We start from the raw sequence: 22,790 nt of genomic DNA, 5'->3' as shown, positions 1-22,790 counted from the left end.
CCAGATTTGTAAGGTAGAATTGGGATCATGATAGTGGGTGGGTGGGGGAGGGGGGGGGAGCATTAAAGAGCTAGAGGAAAGTTGTATGTTTCATCCATGCCATACTGCACCCTGACTGGTTCATTTCCTCCCAGTGACCCTTCTGTAAGGGGATGTCCAGTTGTTTACAGATGGGCTTTGAATCTCCACTCTACACTCCCCCTTTCACAATGATATGATTTTTTGTTCTGGATCTTTGATACTTACCTGATAACCTGATCCTATTGACACCTTGTGATAACACAAGCTGGTGTGCTTTTTCCATGTGGACTTTGTTGCTTCTCTGCTAGATGGCCACTTGCTCATTTTCCAGTCTTTAAGACCCCAAACACTATCTTTTGATAGCCAGGCACCATCAGCTTTCTTCTTTGCTTATGCACCTACTTTGTCTTCAGCAATCATGTTGGGAAGGTGAGCATCATGGAATGCCAGGTTCATAGAACAAAGTGTTCTTGCATTGAGGGAGAACTTGAGTAGAGATCTAATGTTTGTCTGCTACCTTAATACTTAGTATATGTACATACTTAATACATGTACATAGATATATTTCCCTATCGTTATATATATTTACATATGTAAATGCATGTATTTAGACCTCTATAAATGCCCTTTGCCGCCTAGTTCTTTTCCCTTTTACTTTCCTGTCTCACTATCATGATCAGCCTTCATTTGGGTTTCAGCAATTCCTCTCGGTTACATTGCCCTTGATTAAGCTCTACCAGCCCTCTTACACCCTCCTGGCCATCGACTTTAGATCATCACATGTTGTTCCCTTGTCCCTGGGTTTGTTAACATCCACTTCCTGAGAGGGGGAAGGGTCTGAATTTTTTTTTTAATGACTTCCACCTCATGACACCAAACTTATTATTATCAGGACAGGAATAAAATTCAAATGGCTAGGTATTTGGTCTGAGTGAGTCCATTGCCATTTTCCTTTATTAATTGAATTAGTCTAGAGATATTTAGAGAATTCCTGAAACAGACAAATGAAAGGCTCAAGAACTGCTCAAAATGATAGGATTCTGAGAAATTTTCAGCCTGAATTAATAGTAACTATGACTTTGTCTGACAGCCTGGATTCCTTTTTATATGGTCTTCACACCCTCTTCAAAGGTGACTTTAGGATAACAGCCCGGGATGAGTGGGTATTTGCTGACATGGACCTGCTGCACAAAGTTGTTGCTCCAGCTATCAGGATGTCACTGAAGCTTCACCAGGTAAAGGCATATTGGAAAAATAAAGCCTAAGCCTACAATTCTAGAAGAGAAAGTAACCTTTGAAACATATGGTACTATTTTTCTGAAAGGGATTTTTGAATGGTCTCGTTACTTAGGAAACTAAGCATTGAGGCCGCCTAAATATTCTTGCCCTAGACCATTGGATAGGTGCCCTGGTGATATGGCGGTGAAGCATTGGGCTGCAATCCTCATGGTCAGCAGTTTGAAACCACCTTGGGTGAAAGACTGGCCTTTCTACTCCTGTAAACAGTTACAGTCTCTGAAACTCCCAGAGGGTCACTATGGGTCGGCATTGATTCAATGGCAGTGAGTTTTTGGGAGAACATGGCTTGTTTGCCTTTTTTTCTTTTCCAGTTGCCACTGAGTCAACTCTGATGCTTGGTGACCCCAAATATTTCAGAGGAGAACTATACTCCTCTGAAATGATACTCCTATACTCCTATAGTTTTCAATAGCTAGTTGTAAAATAAATAGATCACCAGGTTTTTCTGCTGAGGTGCCTGTGGATGAACTCAAACTTCCAACCTTTCAGTTGGCAGCTGCATCTGCTATTTGTACCACCCAGTAACTCCTTCCTGGTTCATTGAAGAGGTAAATCTATGGTGATAGTAACTAGATTAGTGGTTCCTTAGGGGCATGACAGGGGAGGTGGTAGGAAAATGGAGAGCTAATAAAAATGAGTACACAAATGAAGAGAGGGTTTGAAAACTGATGGTGATGATGATTTTACAACTCATCTGGATGTAACTGAACTGGTGGATTGTATGATGTATGGATTATATGCAAATAAAACTGTTTTGTTTTTTTTTAAAAAAAGAGCTGACAGAAGGTAGTTAATAGCCACAAGGCAGAAACATGGATGTTGGGTCTAGAAAAGTACAGAAATTATATCTAATCACCATAAACAGTATTAGTCACCAAGGTAAGCATTTTCCCTAGACACTTTCCCTAGATAGAGCAATGTATAACGGGGTGCCCAACAAGCAGCTCAGGATTCAGAAGGAAAACAGGAATGAGAGGAGGGATGTGGAGGTCGACTTAGCTTTGTATGCCACTCTCTGCATGTAACCAAGGATCAGCAGATCTTGGGCCTCAGTGGATTCCCTGTGTTCCCCAGGACCAGTTCACCTGCCCTGATGAGTATGAAGACCCAATGATCCTCTTTGAGGCCATCCAGTCGTTTGAGAGGAAAGTGGTGATCTGCCATGAGGGTGACCCGGCGTGGAGGAGTGCGGTGCTGTCCAACAGAGAGGAGCTCCTCACCCTACGGCACGTGGTGGACGAGGGCGCCGATGAGTACAAAGTCCTCATGCTCCACAAAAGCTTCCTGAGCTTCAGGGTCATCAAGGTACACCACCCACTCTGTCACTTACATTTGAGAAGCAACAGGACGGTGGCTGGCACCAGCATGTGAGTCGTGTGCCATCAACTCTGTTTAGGTAACAGTCCCCAGGGTAGCATTGGCCAGCAAGCAGAGTTCAGGCAGAGAGCCAGGCTCAAGGTGGGACTTCCTGGCCAGCACCATTTCTCCAGCAGTGATTCAGCACGAAGGCCAAGACTCTGACAAGTCCTGATGGGAGCACATCAGTCGAGGATCAGGTTCCAGCTTTATTTTGAAGTTTACCCTTTGCTCTAAGAGCCCATTCCTGGATGCAGGTTCTTATTGCCAATTATTCCTCTTGTCCCATAATTTCAAATCACTTAGTTAACAGCAGGAACTTTCTTTCCATTAGCAACCAAGTTCCCCATTTGAAAGATGCATCTCTGAGGGCTCCCATGCTGGATTGATTATAGAGAAAGTGTTTCAGCTAGGTTAGAGTGCTATGGTCGTCAAGGTTCGTTTAGTCCAGAGTCGTGCCCACTCACTGCAGGAAACAGCAGACAGACGGGAAAGCATGGGTCATCGGCTTGCGTTTCCTGTTTCTTACCTCCCCTGCAGGTCAATAAAGAATGTGTCAGAGGACTCTGGGCTGGGCAGCAGCAGGAGCTCATATTTCTTCGCAATCGGAACCCAGAGCGTGGCAGCATCCAGAACAATAAGCAGGTCCTGCGAAACCTTATCAACTCTTCCTGCGACCAGCCCCTGGGCTATCCCATGTATGTGTCCCCCCTCACCACATCTTATCTTGGGACACACAGGCAGATGGAGGACGTCTGGGGCGGACCTGTTAGTTTGAGCCGCATTTGGACCTGGTTCCGCACCAAGTGGTTAAGGTAGGCCTTTATTTAGGTTCTGTGGCTGGTTCTGGAGGTGCACTACGGAAAGCTCTCACACATTTTTACTGGAATTTCACTGCTGATCAATATTTTCACCTGTGATTAAACTACTGTTCTTAAACAGCATCTAACACACCATTCATGTCAACAAGTGGTCTCAGATTATGAATCGGTAGAAAGTCTGGTATAGATGAGCACCCATTTCTCCACAGAGCAGTGAATCTGGCTGGAGTCCTTCCAGAGCTGCAGGGTGAGGTGCCCTTGGGAGTGAATGTTTGGACATCTCTGACAGAGAGCCAGGTCTGACCTCCTCAGCATACAGCTCTCATGCCACTGTGTCTGCTCACTCGATTTCAAGGGCTAAGCCTCTGTGTACTGGGAATGAATTCTAAGGCAATGGGATAGAATGTGGTTGAGCTCCTGCTCAAGCCACCCAATTGAGGAGTGTGGGGGGAAGTTAGCACTGAACTAGAATCATCTCCAAGCATTTTATTCGGTTACAAGATGTGAGGAACCAAAGCTTCTCTCTCCTCCTACAACCCAGGTGTACTGCCCAACTGTAGAGCAGAATCACATACTGATTTAGACAGCATGTGGGCAGCATTCGAAATGTTTGACAAGAACCCTTGAAGAGTTTCTCTCACTAGCAGAATGCGGAAGGATTGCCATGCTGGCCAGCACAGTGGTGGCAACATTGAAGATGTGGATGGAGGAGGGGCACCACCTGCAGGCCATGCTCCAAGTGGGGAGAGCCAGGAGAGCAGCACAGAGCCACCAAGGAAGGATGGGTGCCACAGTGGGGTTCCAACGGCAGGTAAGGGCAAGGAAGGCTTGGGTGCTCCTAAAGGCTCCTGTCGTCCTGGGCACCAACATCCTGGAGCCAGTTGGCACTCTAACCTCTGAGCGTCTCATTAGACCGGAGGATGTCTAGTGCATGGACTTTGGAGGCTCTGCTCCAGAAACATCTTTCTGATTTAGCTCTGATAACTCATCCATAGGCCGACTGGCTGGAGAGTCCCTAGATAGGGCAAACAGTTCAATGTTCACACACTCAGATGCCAACTGAAAGGTTGACAGTTTAGCTTCCCCTAGAAGCGTGTTGGAAGCAAGGCCTGATGATCTACTGCTGACAAATCAACCATCAACTGATTTGGGGGGCACAGTTCTACTCTGACACATAGAGTACCCTAAAGTTGGAACTGGCTCCATTGCAGCTGGTTGGTTTTCTAGTAGCCCGACCAGCCATCTAACCATCTGTCTGTCCAGAGAGCTCTCCATTCCATCTGTCTCTTGCTCACTCCAGAAACCCTTGATGCTGTACCTCTGCAACAGCTGCTGCCAGCACCGGTTTGCTCGCTCCCACCCAGTCTCCAAGGATGTGGAGTGCAGGGGCAGCCCCAGTGCCCCCTCCTCTCCTAGGTCTCTCGTTCTCATCTCCCGCTTCCTCCACCGCGCTTCCCATTTCAGAGAACAGGACTGAAGTGAGAAAGGTGCCAGTCGACGGGGGTTTAGGAGGTGGCTAGGCTACAGTTTAATGATTGAAATAATGCTTAAACTAACATTTAGCAAGTTAGGCTTGGACCAGATCGATGCAGATCCGCAGCCATCTTGCTGGTGCTGCTCCCGTAGGAGGAATGGCGGATCAGGAAAGGAGACTCTGAGGGTTGGCAGGGATGAGCCTCTTGGGAACATGAGAGGCAGATGCTCTGCCTAGGCCGGCTGACAGCTGGGGCCTTTGGCTTCGACCTTTAGAGTCTATTAATGAGATCACTTTGGGCATCAATTCTTCTTCCTCATCCAGAAGCATTTACTAGGCAACTCTGTGAAATCTCCCCCTGCCAGCTCTGTAGCACATGAATTAGGAGAAATAGTACCTGCTTCCTGGGAGTGCTCAAAGCAAGGCGGAGGCATTAAATGAGGTCCTAAATGTTTACAGAATGCCCAAATGTCGGGTAGGGGTCAGTGCTGCTCAGGTGACTTGTCAGCTGGCAGAGGTCACAGATAAGAACCACACAGGGTTATGGAGACAGGAGGAAGGCGGGTGGCAGGGGCTGTCAGATAGCAGGGAGCAGCTGGGCAAGCCTTCAAGCCTGCTTCCTCTTTCATTGAGTGATCTAGTGCCAGCAACTGGCTTCAGCCTCAGCCTGGACCAAGCTGGCGCCCTACTCCTCTAATCTCAATGCCACGGACAGCAACTCTTCTCCCCCATTTACAGCTGGAGACAAGGGGCCAGGCGCTGGCAGCTAATGTCATCGTAGAATCTTCTAGAGTGCAAACCAGCTTTTAATGATCATTAATTACTGAGTTGATACGCCCTACAGGAGATAGACTGATACGGGGGCTTTAACAGTGGGCTCAAGCATAAGAGCAATTGTGAGAATGGCACAGGGCCTAGAAGTGTTTTGTTCTGTTGTGCATAAGGCTGTTGGGTCAGAACCGACTCAATGTCATCTAACAACAATTGCACTCTTTAAAATGGCCACACTCAGACCACTCTTAAAGTTCTGGTTTTTACAAGTTAACCAGGCAGCGTTAGCCCTGTGCTCCTAGCCTTCACCACTGGCCAGCCCAAGTGAACCTCCAGCTCTGAGACCCATCGGTCTGCTGAAAGGACTTCATGAAGGGTCTGCAGCTTTGGAGAAAACTTGCCTTGCTACTGCTATAGCTTCTGCTGTTTCTGTGCCCCTGGCTTCATTTGATGTGTCCCTGATGAAGAAATAATACGATAAGTAATATGCCTCAAGAATTTACTGGGCAAAAACTACCTGAATACTTTGTATGTAACATTTCTTTTAATTGCCCCACCCCCAGTTGGACTATGCCCTGCAGATGAGGAAACTGGGCATAGAGGAATTAGGTAACACTCAGGTATAAGTGGCGATCTGGGTTAAGGCCAGACAAAATGGCTCTAGAACCTGTACCCTCAGCGCCGTGCTCTCCTGGGGCCTTCATCAGTCCTGACCTGAAACGCACTGCCAGGAATCACTGGTTACTGAACACTGACACACTACACAATGTCCCAGTGCTCTGTGTTGCAGGCACCGTCCCTGGCCACTTGAAATTTTGCTGCCCCCTGGGAAAGGGCTACACTTGCAACCGATTCTCTTTTTGTCATCAAGAGCAGGCAGGCAGAGTTGATACTCGTTCTTTCCCATGCAGGAATGCTAAAGCATCCACAAGCTCCCTTGTGCTTAGTTAACTGCTCCCGGCAGGAGAGCACCCAGGAAAGCTATCTTGAGACTGACAATCTCCAACAGAGGGCCAGACAGTTGGGAGGGACAGAGGGACAGAGGGAGAGGACACAGACACACCACTCCCCCTCTCCACTTCCAAACCAAACCAAACCCATTGGCATGAAGTCAATGCCAACATATAGTAACCCGGTAGGACAGAGGAAAACTGCCCCATAGGGTTTCTGGGACTGCAAATCTTTATGGAAGCCGACAGCCCCGTCTTTCTCTTGAGGTGAGTTCAAGCTGCTGACCATTTAGTTAGTAGCTGGACACTTTAACCACTGTACTGAGGTCTTCTTCTCCCTTCCTCACTCAAACAAAGGGGAAACTCACTCTCTTTCTGGCTTCTTGCTACAAACGTGTAGGTCTGTCCACATGGCTGCCAGAGTGATCTTAATGAAGGCAGTCCGTGTCATTCTGTTATAGCTCCTTCCCTCACAATAAACCCAAGGTTTTGTCATGCCCTTGGGACTCTCAGTACCCGCTCCTAGCGACCCCCCCACCCCCACCCCGATCTCTCCCTGTTCACAGGGCTCTGCTCGGCGCCTCACTGCTCTGCCGCCTGGCTAAGCTCAGCCAACTCAGAGCCTCTGCACTCCTGCTTCCTAGCCTCCAGTTCACCCTCAACAATGGCGGGTCCCTCTGCTCACCTTTTCAGGTCTGATCAGAAGTCATCATATCAGAAGGGTCTCTGGCAGCCTGCCTGCATAGCTTTCCTCTGTTAACCTGTCTCTGACCTGGCTTTCCTAACTCCCTCCCACCAATTCCCACCAGCACACACCTGCTTGTTTTAGGATAAAACCTCTACTAGGAGAGTAGGTGCTTTGTTCATGCCCCGCTCCTATGACAGTACAGGCACATGGTGGCTCCTTTGGACCAGGGCTAACCGGAGCAGGGCCTGGGACGTGAGTACGATCCCCCTGCTCCCCATACATGGCAGGTGACTTGCAGGCACGGGTGAGGCTAATCCCTTCTATATGTTCATGATCCACCCACCTAGGTCCCGGGGCGTATACAGGAGCAGGCATGGAGGGCCCTGTCCTGTGGGCCCCTTGTGTGGGAAAAGGCCAGAGTGAGGCTCCACTGCTCAGATCTAACTACTTGTGCTAAGTAGTTGGCTGTATGAATGAGGGATGGCCTCTCCTGGACAAAAAGAGATAAACTAGCTACTCCAGCATGGCTTTCCAAGAAGGCAAGGTAGCATGCCCTTGGGTCACAGAATTCCCAAATGGGCGCCAGCTACAGCAGGTTCTGTTCATCAGAGCAGGAGCACAAACCAAGAGCTGCGGATCTTGCCAGTGCTCCTGAAATCCACCACTCTGTCCTTGGGTCCTGGTTCCCTGCCAGAGTCGCACTGGGGACCCCACTTTATTCCGAGCTTCTCAAGCTCCTGCAGGGCCAAGTGTAGACAGGATGTCCATGTAGCAGTGGGTCTTCCCCGACTGGGAAAGTCCTGGGCAGAAATCTGCCTCTCCTCCTGAACACCACTGCATAGGGAGTAGCTTTAAAGAGCAGAAATGTATTTGTTTTTCCTTCTGGAGGCGAAAATTCCCTAGCGGCGTCTCAGCTGTGTTGATTCCTTCTTTGTAGCTAGCTCCGGGTGTCTCTTGCCTCCACGGCTTGTAGATGATCCCCCCTGGCATCTACCTTCCCTGTGTATGTATCTCTGCAGCTAAACTGCCCCCCCCCTAAAAATCATTTAATCAGGGGCTCGTACAACTCTTATCACAATCCATACATACATTGATTGTGTCAAGCACATTTGTACATTTGTTGCCATCATCATTCTCAAAACATTTTCTTTCTACTTGAGCCCTTGATATCAGCTCATTTTCCCCCTATCCCTCTCCACCCCACCCCCCTCATGAACCCTTGATAATTTATAAATTATTATAACTCAAAAAGTAATTAGATTTAGAATCCACCTTAATCACATATGATCTAATTCATATCATAAAGGAAATAATCTCTCCAAAATGGATCAGATCCCTGGGTATAGAAATTAAGATTCTAAATGGGGGAATTAGAATTCTTAATGAAGGCTTACTTCCCTTAGCTAAGGGACCAATTCCACCGGCCCTCTGTGGTGCCTGCCGCCACCTGCCTCTAGATTCTTGTGGTTCCTTCCTCAGTTCCTAGATAATATCTAATCCTGCATCCTTGCCAACTCTCACAGAATGGAGTCCCCCCGCCCCCCCCTCCCGAGTCCCCACAAGCAGCTTCCTCTCTCAGCATCCCCTCCAGTCCAGCTGCCAGGCTTTTTTGATACCAGCCTCAGCTATGATTCTGAAAACCTGCAATCTTCATGCTGGAGATCAGCTTGCTGGGGTACGAAGTATACTTAACAGTGGAAATAAGAACATCCCTCAGCCGAGAAGACTGGTGACCTACTTGTTAAAGAGCAGTTAGGAATTCCTAACTGATTGGAATCCTCAATTGGAGAGGAGGAGGGCCTGCTGTTGGTAGGACTCCTCTGTACACACCCTTTTGGATAGCAGTCAAAGGCAAACAAGTGATGTCATGACTAGGAACTGAGACTGCTTCTATGGCATTTCAACCTAGGTTCTAGCGAGCTTTCCCCTAAAACACTCCGTTTGATAAAAATACCACTGACAAAATAAGTAAGGTTGTAGAATGAAGACCCCGAGTGGCATGCATGTACTTAGAATTCGTGTGTCAGTAGCGTGAACCAAGGTAGAGTCAAATCAAAAACAAAACAAACACGGAAGCAGCAAGAGAATGCAAGCTGGGAAATCGAAGGCCTTTGTCCTGTTGTTCCCGGTGCTAGATCGGAAGTTTCTACCCAAGTATGGGTGGTCTTCAATTCACATCAAAATCAGAGGTTTGGGAATGACTCTGGAATACTCTGGACAGCAGTACAAATCACAAACAGATGTTTGGCTTTGCCAAACTTCGAATAAACTAACAAATCACTTTCTGTTCTTAATTTTGATGTCAAGGTCCCTTTTGCCCCCTTCCCCTCTATAACAGCAACATATTAAATTCATCAGGGAGGACGTTTGGCAGGCTGTGGTCTACCCTTGCTTGAAGTGCCAAGGACGGTCCCATGCTGGGGCTGACACACACAACACAGGGTAGCCCTGGGGGCGGGCACCTCGTTTCTCAGTCCTCTAGGGACCACCGCACTCAGGTGGCACTAAGCTCACATTAGTACCAGAGGGAGTGGGGAGAGATCTCAAGTGTGTCTCTGTTATGTTTATTTCATAAGGAGTAATTCTCCTTATCAAGATCTTTTAAATTAGATCTTACCTGATTACTGATCCTCACAATGAGCAGCCAGACCAGATGTGCTCACAAGCAGATTCTCCTCTGAACTAGCTGCTTGTTAATGAAGCCAAACAGTATGTGCTGTGTAGGGACAGAGGGCACAAGACCTCCTGTAGGTTTTCTTTTGTCCAGAGATGTGGATTGAATGAATTCGACCCTTTAGTCAAAAATGCCAGGTCCAGAAAATCTCAGCATGAGCTCTACCAGGAGGGGCAGCTGTGTACAGGCGTTCTGGCTGTGGGCAGGCAGAAGCCATATCCAGGCATGAGACCCTGGGTTTGCACAAACGTTGGGTCTTGGTGGGTTTAACCTGAGACCCTAACTTAGAAAATAAAGGTCACAACATGTAGTCCCACCCTATTATTTCAAGTCCACTATAGATGATAAAAGCTGCATGCTGTTCTAATCGTAGGAGACAGGTAAGCCCAAGAACCAAGGTTATGACCTACTTACAAAATAGATTTGTTTACTGAGGACAAGCTACTCTACTCTATCATCCTGCTTTATTCCTAATTGAGGGAGTCTCCAACAACTCGGCACTTTCAGTGCTAAAACCCGGAGTCCCTAAAAAACCCTGGTGGATATATAACTGTAACTGCTACTGCCCATGCCACTGCCCACTGCCCCTCTGAGGTGGCAGTGACATTTCCGACACATGGCTAACAAGGGACCTGCATTCTCGTCTAGACAATCACTAGTCATCTTTGCAAACCTGATGAGTGCCTTTGATTCCCATGAAGAAAGTGATAAGAGACCTTCCCTTCTTGGTCTGTTTTGGTGTTTGAGGCGGTAGACTTGCCTGTCTCTCAGGTCCATGCAGAGCAGGCTGTCTACCTGTATGGTTACCTATGGACTCAGGCAGCATTAGCAATTCCCTGCAACTACAATGTACTTTTTTTTTTTCCTTTCAAAGGTAGAAGGAAAGGCAGGAGCCGGTCTGTCCAGGCACATTCAGCTTTGAGCCAAAGACTGCCTATCTCGAGTTTGTCAAGACCTGTCCTGGAAAGCCATCAGACCTTCATCCAGACATCCACATCAGTCCATGAGTTGGCCCCAAGGCTATCTGGAAGCCAGCTTTCCTTACATAATTCAGCTGCATCCCTGCACTCCCAGCCACCACCAGCTACCACAACCGGTCACCTGAGTGTCCGAGAGCGGGCTGAGGCACTGATCAGGTCTAGCTTGGGCTCGTCGACCAGCTCCACGCTAAGCTTTCTCTTCGGCAAGAGGAGCTTCTCCAGTGCTCTCGTCATTTCTGGACTTTCTGCTGCCGAAGGCGGCAATACCAGCGATACGCAGTCATCCAGCAGCGTCAACATCGTGATGGGCCCTTCAGCCAGAGCCACGGGTCATGCCACACGGGTAAGGAGGCAGAGCATTAGCAGATCAGAGAGTTACCAGGCTGTTAACATGGGTGCTCAGCCTATGCATCTCCAGCAGGTGACACCTGATGAGACCGCCATTTGTTGCAGACCTACATGAGAAATAACCAGATCATTCCATAGGGAGTGTGTGTGTGGGGATGAGGGGGTAGCTTGCAGCTGGCAAGCTGTTGGGTACCTGTCCTGTAAATAACAATCCTAGGCATTGTTGGGGGACTCCCAAACCAAGGTTGAACAGAATTAGCATTAAACCTGGGCGTGAGAAGGGGGATGCTCTCCACTCTTGCACACAATGGAAGCAGGTTTGAGGTCCCTTTGTCTCCCAATATTCTGGTCCAAGAGAGAGGAGAGGGAACACATTTATACTGGAACTAAGTAAACATTCATTTCTCTCATCTGGTCTAACTTTAAGGTTGGTGAGATGCCTACTTCTATTAGGCATTTCAACAACAGAAAAAGGGTTTCAAGGACTTCACTAAACTTACTTATTTAGGATTCCAAGCTAGCTGACATCACATGAGTACTAGTAGTTCAAACTCGCACATGTATATATGTGTGTGTATAAATGTACATACACACATATGTAGACGCACAACTGTTCTCTTATGTAACAGGGTAAACCAAAAACCAAACCCACAGCCATTGAAGCTTTTGACTCATAGCAACCCTGTAGGACAAAATAGAACTGCTTCTTAGAGTTTCTGAGACTGTCACTCTTTACGGGAGCAGATGGCCTTGTCTAGTGGGTCTGAACCTCAGATCATGTGGCCAGCAACACACATTTCACCCACTGCACTTTCAGGACTCTGTACATAACACTGTAAGGAGGGAAAAGTAGGAGGTAGCATGAGGACAAAAACTGCCCTCCAATTTGGTGATTCTTCATTTTCCTTTGGATGTTACTTTTCGGCCCAAGATTTGTTCTCTTTATTAAGCTTTAGAGCTGCGGTTCACAACTGTGGGTCATGACCCCTTTGGGGGGGAATGACCCTTCCACATGGGTCACCCGATTCATAACAGTAGCAAAATTATAGTTCTGAACTAGCAATGAAAATAATTTTATGGTTGGGGGGTAGGGGTCACCACAACATGAGAAACTGTATTAAAGGTCGCGGCATTGAGAATCACTGCTTTAGAGCTACACCTCACTTGCTTTCAGTCCTGGGTGCAGTTTTGGGGATGTACAAAGCAGTGGGTACCTTAGCCTTCTGATCCATCTCTGCCCTCTCCTTCCACGAGTGATGTTTTCTATACAGAGGTTCCTCCCTCCCTCAAGGACACAATACAGCTACTGCCCTCTGCCACCCTGACAGCAAGCTGAGCCCACAGGATTTCAGCCATGGGGATTACCTGACTTGGCGGGGTCTTGGGCTTTGTGAAAATGATAGGTCACTACCGCCAAGAAGAAGGGCGCTTCAAGAGATTTAATTAAGTCTAGTTAGCTAAGACTCTTTGATTGGTACAAATGGCAGCATAGTCAACTGCTAGCCAGAAAGTTGGTGGTTCAAGTCCACACAGAGGCATGTTGGAAGAAAGGCCTGGCTACAGACTTCCAAAAGGCAGCCATTGAGAACTCTATGGAGAAGAGTTCTAAGCTGACACACAAAGGGCCACCATACATGGAAGTTGACCTCACAGCAACTGGTTAGATATCTAAGTTCATAGACAAACTCCCCTCCCTTTTCCTTATTTTCTCAATACAAATGTTCAGAACAACATACCTTTGTCCCACTTCTGAGGAGCCCTGGTGGGTTAGTGGTTAACTGTTGGGCTTCTAACTGCGAGGTCAGTAGTTCAAAACCACCAGCCTCTCTGATGGAGAAAGACAGGGCTTTCTACTCCCCTTAAGAGTTAAGTCTCCCCTGCCCTATAGGGTCAATATGAACTGACAGTGACTCATTGACAGCGTTTGGTTTTTGGAGTTGTACTCTACCTCCAGGCTGTGCTCAAGTCAGTCTTAAAGGTCTGTGTGGTCCCTTTCCCCAACAAGCATGACTAAGTCCACAGGACTATATATGCCCAGAATAACACGGTCTCAGTGCTCCTGCTCTGTGTCAAAGCTCAGGAATTCAGCTTCCATGGCAAAGCCATGTGGATGTTGTACATGAAGTGGAACTGCTAGGACACCAGCCATTCAGTCACACAGTGACCTTTTGCCAAAGGCCATCTCTTTCCAGCATATCCGCAGTGATCCCTCCACTCCTCCCCAGACACCCCATGATCAATGGGGCCTCTATCCTCTTCTCAAAGGTTAGGCCCTGGTCTTTATGATCCGATCTGTCCTTGGAACCTAACTTTATGGGTGCTAGGTACATGAGTGTACATGCTCTGGTTTAGCTCCTCTGGGTATGTGGGGTTCTAACTAGAAGAAGCTGGCAATGGGTATGTGCTCAACTCTTTGCTGTTTCTCTTTCCTGGAAGCACTTCTCAGAGCCATGTGAACCCACTGAAGCTGCAGAGCAGGGGCGGCTCAGCAATCGCCGGCTCACCGAAGCCATGGCAGAGACCCCGGGAGTGATGTGCAGACGGGCGAGCCAGGAGGACATGGGGCTGGATGACACTGCGTCTCAGCAAAGTGCTTCAGATGAGCAGTAACAAGTGTTTTTCAGGACTGGACCATGCTCACAGGGACTATGGGTATCTAGCATGCGCACCTTCATGATTCTTCCTGTGACCACCCCCCAAATGGAAAAGAACAAATATCATCTTGGTGAGAGTTGTTCTAGAAAAAGGACTAATTTTAATTTTTGCTGAAGAAAGAAGAATCAATACCACCTGCCTCCTTCCCTTGAGCGCCTGCCTCAGCGCTACATGGCTTGGGCCACACAAACATACTTTTCAACATTCGAAGTTCCAAAAAATAGCTATTTACTATCTTGACAACAAGTAAATAATGTAGAGCACCTGATTTGACTCTTTCCTGCCCTGATGATAGGACAACTGCACGTGAAACAATTGGCACTGTATAAAATGCCACTGTTCCCTTGAACAGAAGTGCTCAGAGTCTTACTGTAAAATGCAGCCAGGCTAAATCTACTTCAAGGAAAACCTCACTTCATTATAATCATGCAGGTCTTAGGTGCACAATCAATCATGGCCTTATTACTAGAAGACAGGCGATAGTGCATGCAGTCATGTCTGAAATATTCACTGATGAGCCAAGTCAGATGACATGCGTAGAACCTAATAATGGTCAGTGCATGGAAAGCCCTCTCTGATCTCCAAGCCCATCTGATTGCAGTCTCTTAAGCAGCCAGCCCTCCTTGGGCTTACCAGAAACACCTTTTTTCCCCTTTTCTTTTCCCCAGCACAGCAGTACTCACCGTGCTGCCTGACACCTGCACACACCTTTGCTTTTACAATTAAAATGTTTATACCTACTCTTGTGTGCTGAAAATTGCCATTTCTATAAGCACAGGTGGTAAAGCGGTTAAAGTGCTTGGCTGCTAACTGAAATGTCAGTGATTTGAACCCACAAGTTGCCCTGTGGTAGAAAAATGTGGCAGTTTGCTTTGGCAAGATAGTCTTGGAAACCCTATGAGGCAACTCTACTCTGACCTATAGCATCTCTGTGGCTCACAATTGACTCAATGGCAGCAGGTATACTTTATCATATGGAAGTTGGGTAAATTCTGGGACATATTTCCCTTCTTAAGACTCTCACTAGGTAAAGGAACAACCTGGATTCCTGTTGAAAAACAATTCATGAAGAATAGTCATGGAGCTGTTGCACTCATTCTTTTGGAAAGATGCCAGTTAGAAATGCTCACTTTAGAAAATAGCCACATACCATATATACTCGAATATAAGGCGACCTGAATATCAGCCGAGGCACCTAATTTTACCACAAAAACTGCATTAAAAATGTGCTGAAAACTCAGCTTATACACGAGTATATATGGTAGCTATAAATTGCTATAGGTGGGCTACTGTTAATCTCAGATGAATAATACCTGGAGATGCAAGGTGTTGCACAGAAAGTGAAATTCTGCTCAAGCAGCTGACACGGACAGAGAAGCCAGAAGTGTCGCTGGTGGTAGTCCAGAGAGAGAGAAATCTGTGTTCTTTCTTTAACTGCGGTATCTGTTGATTCCTCATCTAAGTTATCAGTGAAGTATTTGGGGGTTGGGTGGAAGAAGAGGAAAATGTACAGTTTATCAACAGTCAGAACAAATTCCTCCACTGCGACTCTGCTTTCTTTGCACCATCCTGGGAAGTTAAGGCATCTTGCTGAAAAGAGGCATGTGTGCAAATACATCTCTAGGTGGACACTCCTGGAAGGATATTGCTTGGCGCAAGTCAGGACCGCCTGGCCAGCACCATCTATGCAGTCATAGCTTTTATGTGATTATGGGAAATTTATGTTTCTTCACCTGCTCCTCCGTCAGTCAGCCGGTTATTGGACAGTATTCCTTGCAAAATATTGTTTTACTAGGCCCATTTAAAGGAGACATTTCTGAGTTGACATTTATAGCCAAAGTTATTCAAATGTTAATTTCTGCATTTGGACACTGAACACAATTGTTTCTCTTCTAAAGGTAGTAAAAATACTGTAGCATTTCTTGTCAACTGCCATCGTCAGTTGCAACACATGGCAACTCTATGCACAACAGAAGGAAACACTCCCCAGTTCGGTGCCATCTTCACAGGGATCTTGTTTGCGCCCACTGTTCTAGGCACGGTGTCAACACACCTTGTCAAGGATTTCCCACTCTTTCGCTGTCCCTCTACTTTATCAAGCATGATACCCTTTTCCAGGGACTGGTCTCTCCTGACAACGTGTCCAAAGTACGTGAGATGAAGTCTGGTCATACTTGCTTCTAAAGAGCATTCTGGCTGTACTTCTTACAGGTCAGATTTGGGTTTTGGCAGTCAATAGTACGTTCAATATTTTTTGCTAGCACCATAATTCAAATGCATTAATTCTTCTTTGGTCTTCCTTATTAAGTGTCCAACTTTCACATGCACATGAGATGGAAAATACCATGGCTGGGGTCAGTCACACCTTAGTTCTCAAAGTAGCATCCTTGCTTTCCAACACTTTGAAGAGGCTTCAACTGTATCCCTTGGTTTTCTATAAATGATAGAGTGAATTGGCATTACTGATTCTAAACTCTGAGCTATGCACTTACAGTATATTTGGAATGTAGTTCCCTCAAATCAATAGATGCTTACATTTCTTTACCCATAGAGCAGAGCATGCATTAGCAATGCTTATTCATGTGTCTCCACTGGAGCCACTTCCACTTGCTTTGTCACAAATGAGTACTGTGTATATGTACACACACACACACACACACACACACACACACACACACACACACACACACACTTGAGTTCACGCTCTCCCAGACAAACTTCTAGCCAAAGACAGAAGAGAGTATAAAGAAGGGGCAAGGCTTATCCACATTTTTTTCCCTGAGCTACCATTGCTGACCCCTTTGATTGTTTGCAGGCTGGGAAACAATGAATGAATGAACTTGCAACTTTATGGGAAATCTCTTTTGTCATTCATTGTGGTGCAATGAGTTCCTTTAAGTGCATTTTGGCTTGGTTCTTTGGGAAAAGTTTTAAGAGATTTTCCCCTAAGCCCTGAGGCATTAGCTTTGTCCCAGTTTTCTAACCCAAAGGATCTGTTATTTTTGTCTAGGTCAATGGTCAATTCTTAGCCAAGCTGTAAACAACTTACATAAGGTTTGATACATTCTCTGGTCCTGAGCTGCCCTGCGACTGGTAGGCACGTTAAAGGGATTGGTCACTAGACTATGCAAATGCAGTTACTATCACCTACTGTGCAAATGAAATGTGAGTGGCCTGCCAAGGCCCTGACTTGATGAGTTTGTGTGCTTCCGTACCAAGCGCACAGAGGTTAATGAACAGCCAGCAGCAGAGAGAGAAGCAGAAGGAAGTTGAGAACAACAGAGGGGAGGCTAGGAACCTCCTGTAAGAATGGCTACGCAGTCAACAGTACAACACCGAAGACAGTGAGCTCAGAAGGGGCCCAGTGACAGTTGATTACAGACTACCAGGACCAAGAGGAGTCTGTCTTGAGGAATCCAGGAGGCCTGCACAGCTGACAGGAGCTGAGAGATCTGCCTTGTACTGAAGGGAGACTTTGACTACATGCGTCTAAATCCTCACCCCAAGTCATACCCTGTTACTTCCTTAATAAAACACTTAACTAGTAGGGCAATCTGTAAATTCGGTGCGGCTATTGCAATGGATTATTAAATCCAGCAGAGTAGACAGCGCACTGGGGAGGATGGCTGGATTGTCAGAATTGGTAAAACAGTGTGTAGATACGTCTGACGTCCAGCTCACAGGAATAAACCATGGGCTGATGAAAATACTCATTTTGCTTTCTTCCTCTGGAGTTAGAAAGGCGCAGACATTACACTGACTACACAGACATGTAGTCAGAGAGATCATATTCTACCATTTTAAAGGGTGTGCCCAGTTTCCAACGTGTGCTTACTATTACTCAGAAATGAATGGAAATAAAAACAATTTAAAAATATTGGGTAAGCATGTAGTAGCTGGTGGTGGTACCGTCTAGTAAGAAAGGGAAATGGGACAGAAAAATGTTTTACTAAAAGCATTTTCCAAATCAGTTCTGCTGTCCTATCCAACCATATCATTCTACTTGAGTTTCTTTATAGAAGCAACTTACATTTCCATGTTATTTTTCAAAATGAAATATTTCCTGAAACCTGGTCTCATCCAGCTATCTTAGATACATTTATTTGTTCAAATGGTAGGCATTATAAAATAAGGCATAAAAAAGTACTGCTCTCTGCCTGTTCCTGCTACCCATCTCCTCAGCTCAGAGGTGGCACCAACACCCATGCAGGTACCCAGCCTGCCCTCCCTCAGCCATGGCTGTGCTCAAGGAGCAAAGGAACCCACACAAGGCTCTGCTGCAATACCTTCCCCTGGTCCCCCAAGTGAATTTCTGCTCCTGGATGTCTCTGTTGAATGCTCCTATCAAAGGCTCTGCATTTGTTATGACTTAATCTCATTAAATTTCCCTCATGAGGTACAAAGGTTTTATATGACAGACATCTTCCTACATGCTCCCTGATTATTGTTTGACCAAGTAACTCAATAGTTATTTAAGGACTCTGCACAAAGCTGACCTTTGATTTTATAGTGGCCAAAGTTTATCACAAGGGTCCTGGTGGTGTAGCGGGTTACATGTTGGAGCTTCTAACTGCAAGGTCAGTAGTTCAAAATCAACTGATGCTCAATGGGAGAAAGATGTGGCTTTCTATTCCCATACAGATTTAAATTCTCAGAAACCCACAGGGGAAGTTCTATTTGGTCCTGTAGGGTCACTGAGTCAGAAAAGACTCAACAGCACTTGAACATGGTTCATCAAAGCTAAACGCTACCTCTCGATTTCTGGTGGCATGAGACAGGCTGAGAAGAACAGAAAATGGCAGCAAGTCCAAGCCAGGGCCAAGTGGGATGTCTTGGAAAGAGCATGGGCTTCGGAGACACGGAATTGGATCCATATGCCATCTCTGCCATTGCTAGTGCTATGATCGTGATCTACATTTACCAGTAAAGGAGAAAGCATGTATGAAGTTGGTGGTACCCTACAAATGCCAGAGGTCTCTCCCAACTGGTTTACACAGGGGCTACTTTGCAGGAAGTAGCTGCACCCTTATCCATTTATACACCCATTAGTTTCAGCTACTACCAAGCCAAACCTAACTTACTGTCATCGAGTCAATTCTGACTCACAGTGACCCTGCAGGACAGAGGGTCACACAAAGGTTTCTGTGTCTGTAAACCTTTGTGGGAGGAGACATCTTCATCTTTCTTCCATGGAGCAGTTGGTAAGTTCGAACTGCTGACCTTGTGGTTAGCGGTCCAACATGTAAACCACTACGCCACCGGGGCTCCTTCTGGCTTATAGCCCCCTCAAATAACCTATTTTATCTTTTGTGAAATCATTCCATCAACCTTCCTTCTAATTCAACACAAAATTAAAGTGTGTAAAACAGTCACCAAAAGGACCAGAAGTGGAAGCATGTTCACTCATCAATCTGATGAATGAGGAAGCTTATAAATTCAGGTGCTTTCTGGAAGTGGAGAGGAAAGGTCCCTCCCTGAGAGGAATCCTCGGCTGAGACAGATAGCTCCAGCAGGCCCAGGGCTAGGCTGTCCTCTGTGTCTACCTCTCCCAAAGCTGAGCAGGGCTCACCTAAAGGCTGAATGGCATAAAAGCAGGACAGGATGGGGCAGGCTCCCAGATCCTGGTGGGTGGCCCACTTTGTGGGAAGCTTCTAGCTGCCCTGCCATGCTAACACATAACGAACACACCGACATTCGGTTCTCCTCCCTCCTTGGAAGCATAGGTTGGGAGTCAACCCAACACTGCCAAACACCAGGAATCTTGGCATTGGCCTTTGAACAAATGCAGCCAGAGCAGGACCATTGGGAAGAAGCCTTTTCCTTAATATTAAACAAATGACCTTTCCAAAGGATTAATTCATAATTGTTAAGCCTTTTTAATTGTGATCCCTCAAAGGGTTGGCAAACCCAGCTCCAGCTTCAGAAACTTATCCTGGAAGGAGATTAAATCAAATCAAAGAGTCTTTCACAGATGCAAATCACTTTCTTTGTTTAGAGAAGTGAGGACTTTCTCTGCCCACTAGGTCCCCGTGACAGCTTACCCCATGTGCTGACCAGCCCGAGTCTGTGGCTGCAGACAGGGAGGCATCCCCTGGCATGAACAGCGGTGGTTGAAATTCAGGGTACGGACTCTAGAGGAAGTCTTTCTGTGTTTCTACTGACTTTTATTCTTCTGTTCTTTAGTGCTCTTCATGTGGCCAATATCCTCCCCTCTGCTCATATGCTCTTTGTATATATCAAAGATAACACTGTTGAGAAAAAGTTGATTAAGTATATAACAAAAATTGATGATTGAATTCTTTTATATCTCAACAAGATAGAAACACTGATATGATCTCATTAACATAACAAAGAAAGTTCTACTTGGAAATGGGATCACATCCATGGGTACAAATAAAGGGTTAGGATTGACAGTATATATATATACTGTCATATATATATAAGCATATATATATACTTATATGACACAATTCAACCCATGACAAGTACCATTGATGAGTTGGAGGGAAACTTCCTACTTTATGAGTTCAGAAATCAAGATAACAATTGACTCTGTCTTTTTTATTTTCACTAAAGTACCAATGTTATGGGTTACATTTAAAAAAATTAACATTACTATTAATGGAAACAATCCATTGCACTGTTACATTCCTAATAGAATTATGCTGAAGGGTCCTTTGAGGCCCAAGAATATACCTAGTTTAATGCAGCCCAGGTGGGCTCTGATCTGAAGTAGCCCGGGCTGAGTAAACTCCTCTGTTGACACCACAGTACAGAAACATCAGAGATCCTTCCCACACATGGTCTCATGTAGCTGTAACCCCCGGATTTCGATATTTATTAAGCAATAACAAACAAACAAACAATAAACTGAGAAGGTTGGTTTCAATGGTTTTCTTTTGAAATAATAATTTTCAAAATTCAAATAATGGTTGCCACTTTAAATGGCATCAAACTGAAGCTGCACCTGGTGAGAAATTTAATTTTCATGACATGCAAAATTGATTAAGTAGTGAATTCTTTTTTCCCCTTCCCCTGAAGGGGAAAACTTCAATAGAAGCAAATACCATCTTTAATACTTGCAAAACCATTTCTCATTCCATAATTAACCACGATCATACACACAACTGCAAGAGGAAATAAACAGAAATCTTTAAGCATAAATAAGCCATAATGGATTGTTAATCTTGTATAGTCAATCCAGCATTAAGGCTAATTTGATCTTTTAAACATTTTATGGAAACCAGCTGTCAGGTTTTCTTTAGAAAAGCCCACAGGGTGTTAGGACCTTGGCGATCACAAGCCTGAGGGACGAGACCCTGGAAGTCAAAGTGGCTGGCCAGGTCCACTTGAACCGTACACATTTCTTCCCACGCAGAAAGCAGTAATTCAAAGCATCTTCACTTCATGCAGTTCTGTACACACATCACGATGTCTTGTAAAAGACTGTTTCTGTTTTCCTTGGTAACCTGCAGGGAGAAGCAAGAGGTGGGTTCAGCTTGTCTTCCCTTTCCTCTGGTTCCCTAATAGATTATACTCTAGAAGAAAAGCCTGGTAGATTGGGAGAGAGTGAGGCTTGCTTCCCACTGCCATTGAGTTGGTTCTGACTCACAGTGAGTCAGAAGCTGTAAGTCTTTACAGGCTAACTTCATCTTTCTTCCATGGAGTGACTGGTGGGTTTGAACGGCTGACTTTGGTGTCAGCAATTCAGCTTACCCAATGGCACCACCAAGGATCATTGAAAGCCACAGAGGTGTCCTAATATCTTACTCTCAGCTCCTGCAAAGCAGCAACTCAAAGAGTGAAAGTGGACGTGATGGCTGATGGATCTCAACAACCCGAAGACCTGCTACTTGAACCCTGTGCTAGGCATTCCAGGCTGTGTGCTAGGCACTGCAGGATGGATAATGTGAACACAGGTGGCACATGGCTCAGACCACCACTTGCCACGAAGAGGAGAAACTGCTTAAAGGAAGCAAGGGGGAGAACAAACTTTTCTCGGTGGATCACAAAAAACATACCCAAGGGTATTTTTAAATTCTGGAATGCTTCTAGGTAACTCATTTACTCTTCTCTCTAAAAAGTTAAAGATCTTAGTCTAGCAGGGACATCTGAGACTACACATTGTCTCACAATGAGGCTGAGAAAGGCAGATGATGACAGTGTATAGACCAGAAAACAGCTCATCTGGCCCCGATGCATGTTCCCTATATTTAATATTATTACAAAATAAATATACCAGAAGTAACACAATGCATTTAAACTCTGTTTGACAACTTGGATTCTCCCCTCCCCTCTCACACAATAGTAATATCACACAGTATCCATGTATTAGGCCGGGTTAACTAGAGAAACCAATCCAGAGACACTCCTATGTGTAAGAGAGAGCTTTATATCAAGAAGTAATGATACATCGAGCAAACATCCCAGCCTAGTCCAGATTAAATCCATAATTTCAATACTAGTCCATAAATCCTTCTTCAGACTCATGCAGCCACATGCAATGATACAGAATGCAGGACAACCACAGGCGAGTGGATGAAAAGCTGTCTGGACCCAATGGTGGCGCCATATCACAGGGCTCCCAGCAACCAGGTCAGCCAGCAGGAAGGTGAAGGCAGAGAGAGGGAGAGGAGGGAGGTTCTCAGGGCCCTCCTTATGAGATGGCCACACCCACAAGGAGTCACCATCAGTCTGTGACCTGATTGACAGGCTGGACTCTACCCCTACCCTTTTATATATCTTCAAGTTGA

At 45.9% G+C, this 22,790-nt stretch overlaps 2 protein-coding genes across 8 annotated transcripts in view; one reads left to right on the top strand and one right to left on the bottom strand.

The window, feature by feature from the left end:
- PCNX2 (pecanex 2) overlaps window positions 1-14,778 on the top strand; it is a 326,649-nt gene extending 311,871 nt beyond the window's left edge. For 4 of the 7 annotated variants that reach the window (XM_045297999.1, XM_045297998.1, XM_045297997.1 and 1 more), the window contains 6 exons: window positions 1,112-1,256; window positions 2,395-2,625; window positions 3,217-3,491; window positions 4,142-4,308; window positions 10,929-11,377; window positions 13,819-14,778. In XM_045297999.1, the coding sequence (XP_045153934.1) occupies window positions 1,112-1,256; window positions 2,395-2,625; window positions 3,217-3,491; window positions 4,142-4,308; window positions 10,929-11,377; window positions 13,819-13,992 (1,441 nt within the window). In that variant the 3' untranslated portion in view covers window positions 13,993-14,778. Of the gene's footprint in view, window positions 1-1,111; window positions 1,257-2,394; window positions 2,626-3,216; window positions 3,492-4,141; window positions 4,309-10,928; window positions 11,378-13,818 lie in introns of those variants that run through there. The other 3 variants (XM_045297996.1, XM_045298000.1, XM_045298001.1) reach the window with 3 other exon arrangements.
- Window positions 14,779-20,843: 6,065 nt separating this feature from the next.
- NTPCR (nucleoside-triphosphatase, cancer-related) overlaps window positions 20,844-22,790 on the bottom strand; it is a 54,019-nt gene continuing 52,072 nt past the window's right edge. The window contains exon 5 of the mRNA XM_045298086.1: window positions 20,844-21,506. Coding sequence (XP_045154021.1) covers window positions 21,438-21,506 — 69 coding nt within the window. The 3' untranslated portion in view covers window positions 20,844-21,437. The remainder of the gene's footprint in view (window positions 21,507-22,790) is intronic.

Source organism: Echinops telfairi, unplaced genomic scaffold, assembly GCF_000313985.2.
Source record: "Echinops telfairi isolate 266 unplaced genomic scaffold, ASM31398v2 ScPeMD7_7424;HRSCAF=8462, whole genome shotgun sequence".
Lineage (NCBI taxonomy): Eukaryota > Metazoa > Chordata > Mammalia > Afrosoricida > Tenrecidae > Echinops > Echinops telfairi.
This window is presented reverse-complemented; position numbering and strand designations above follow the sequence as displayed.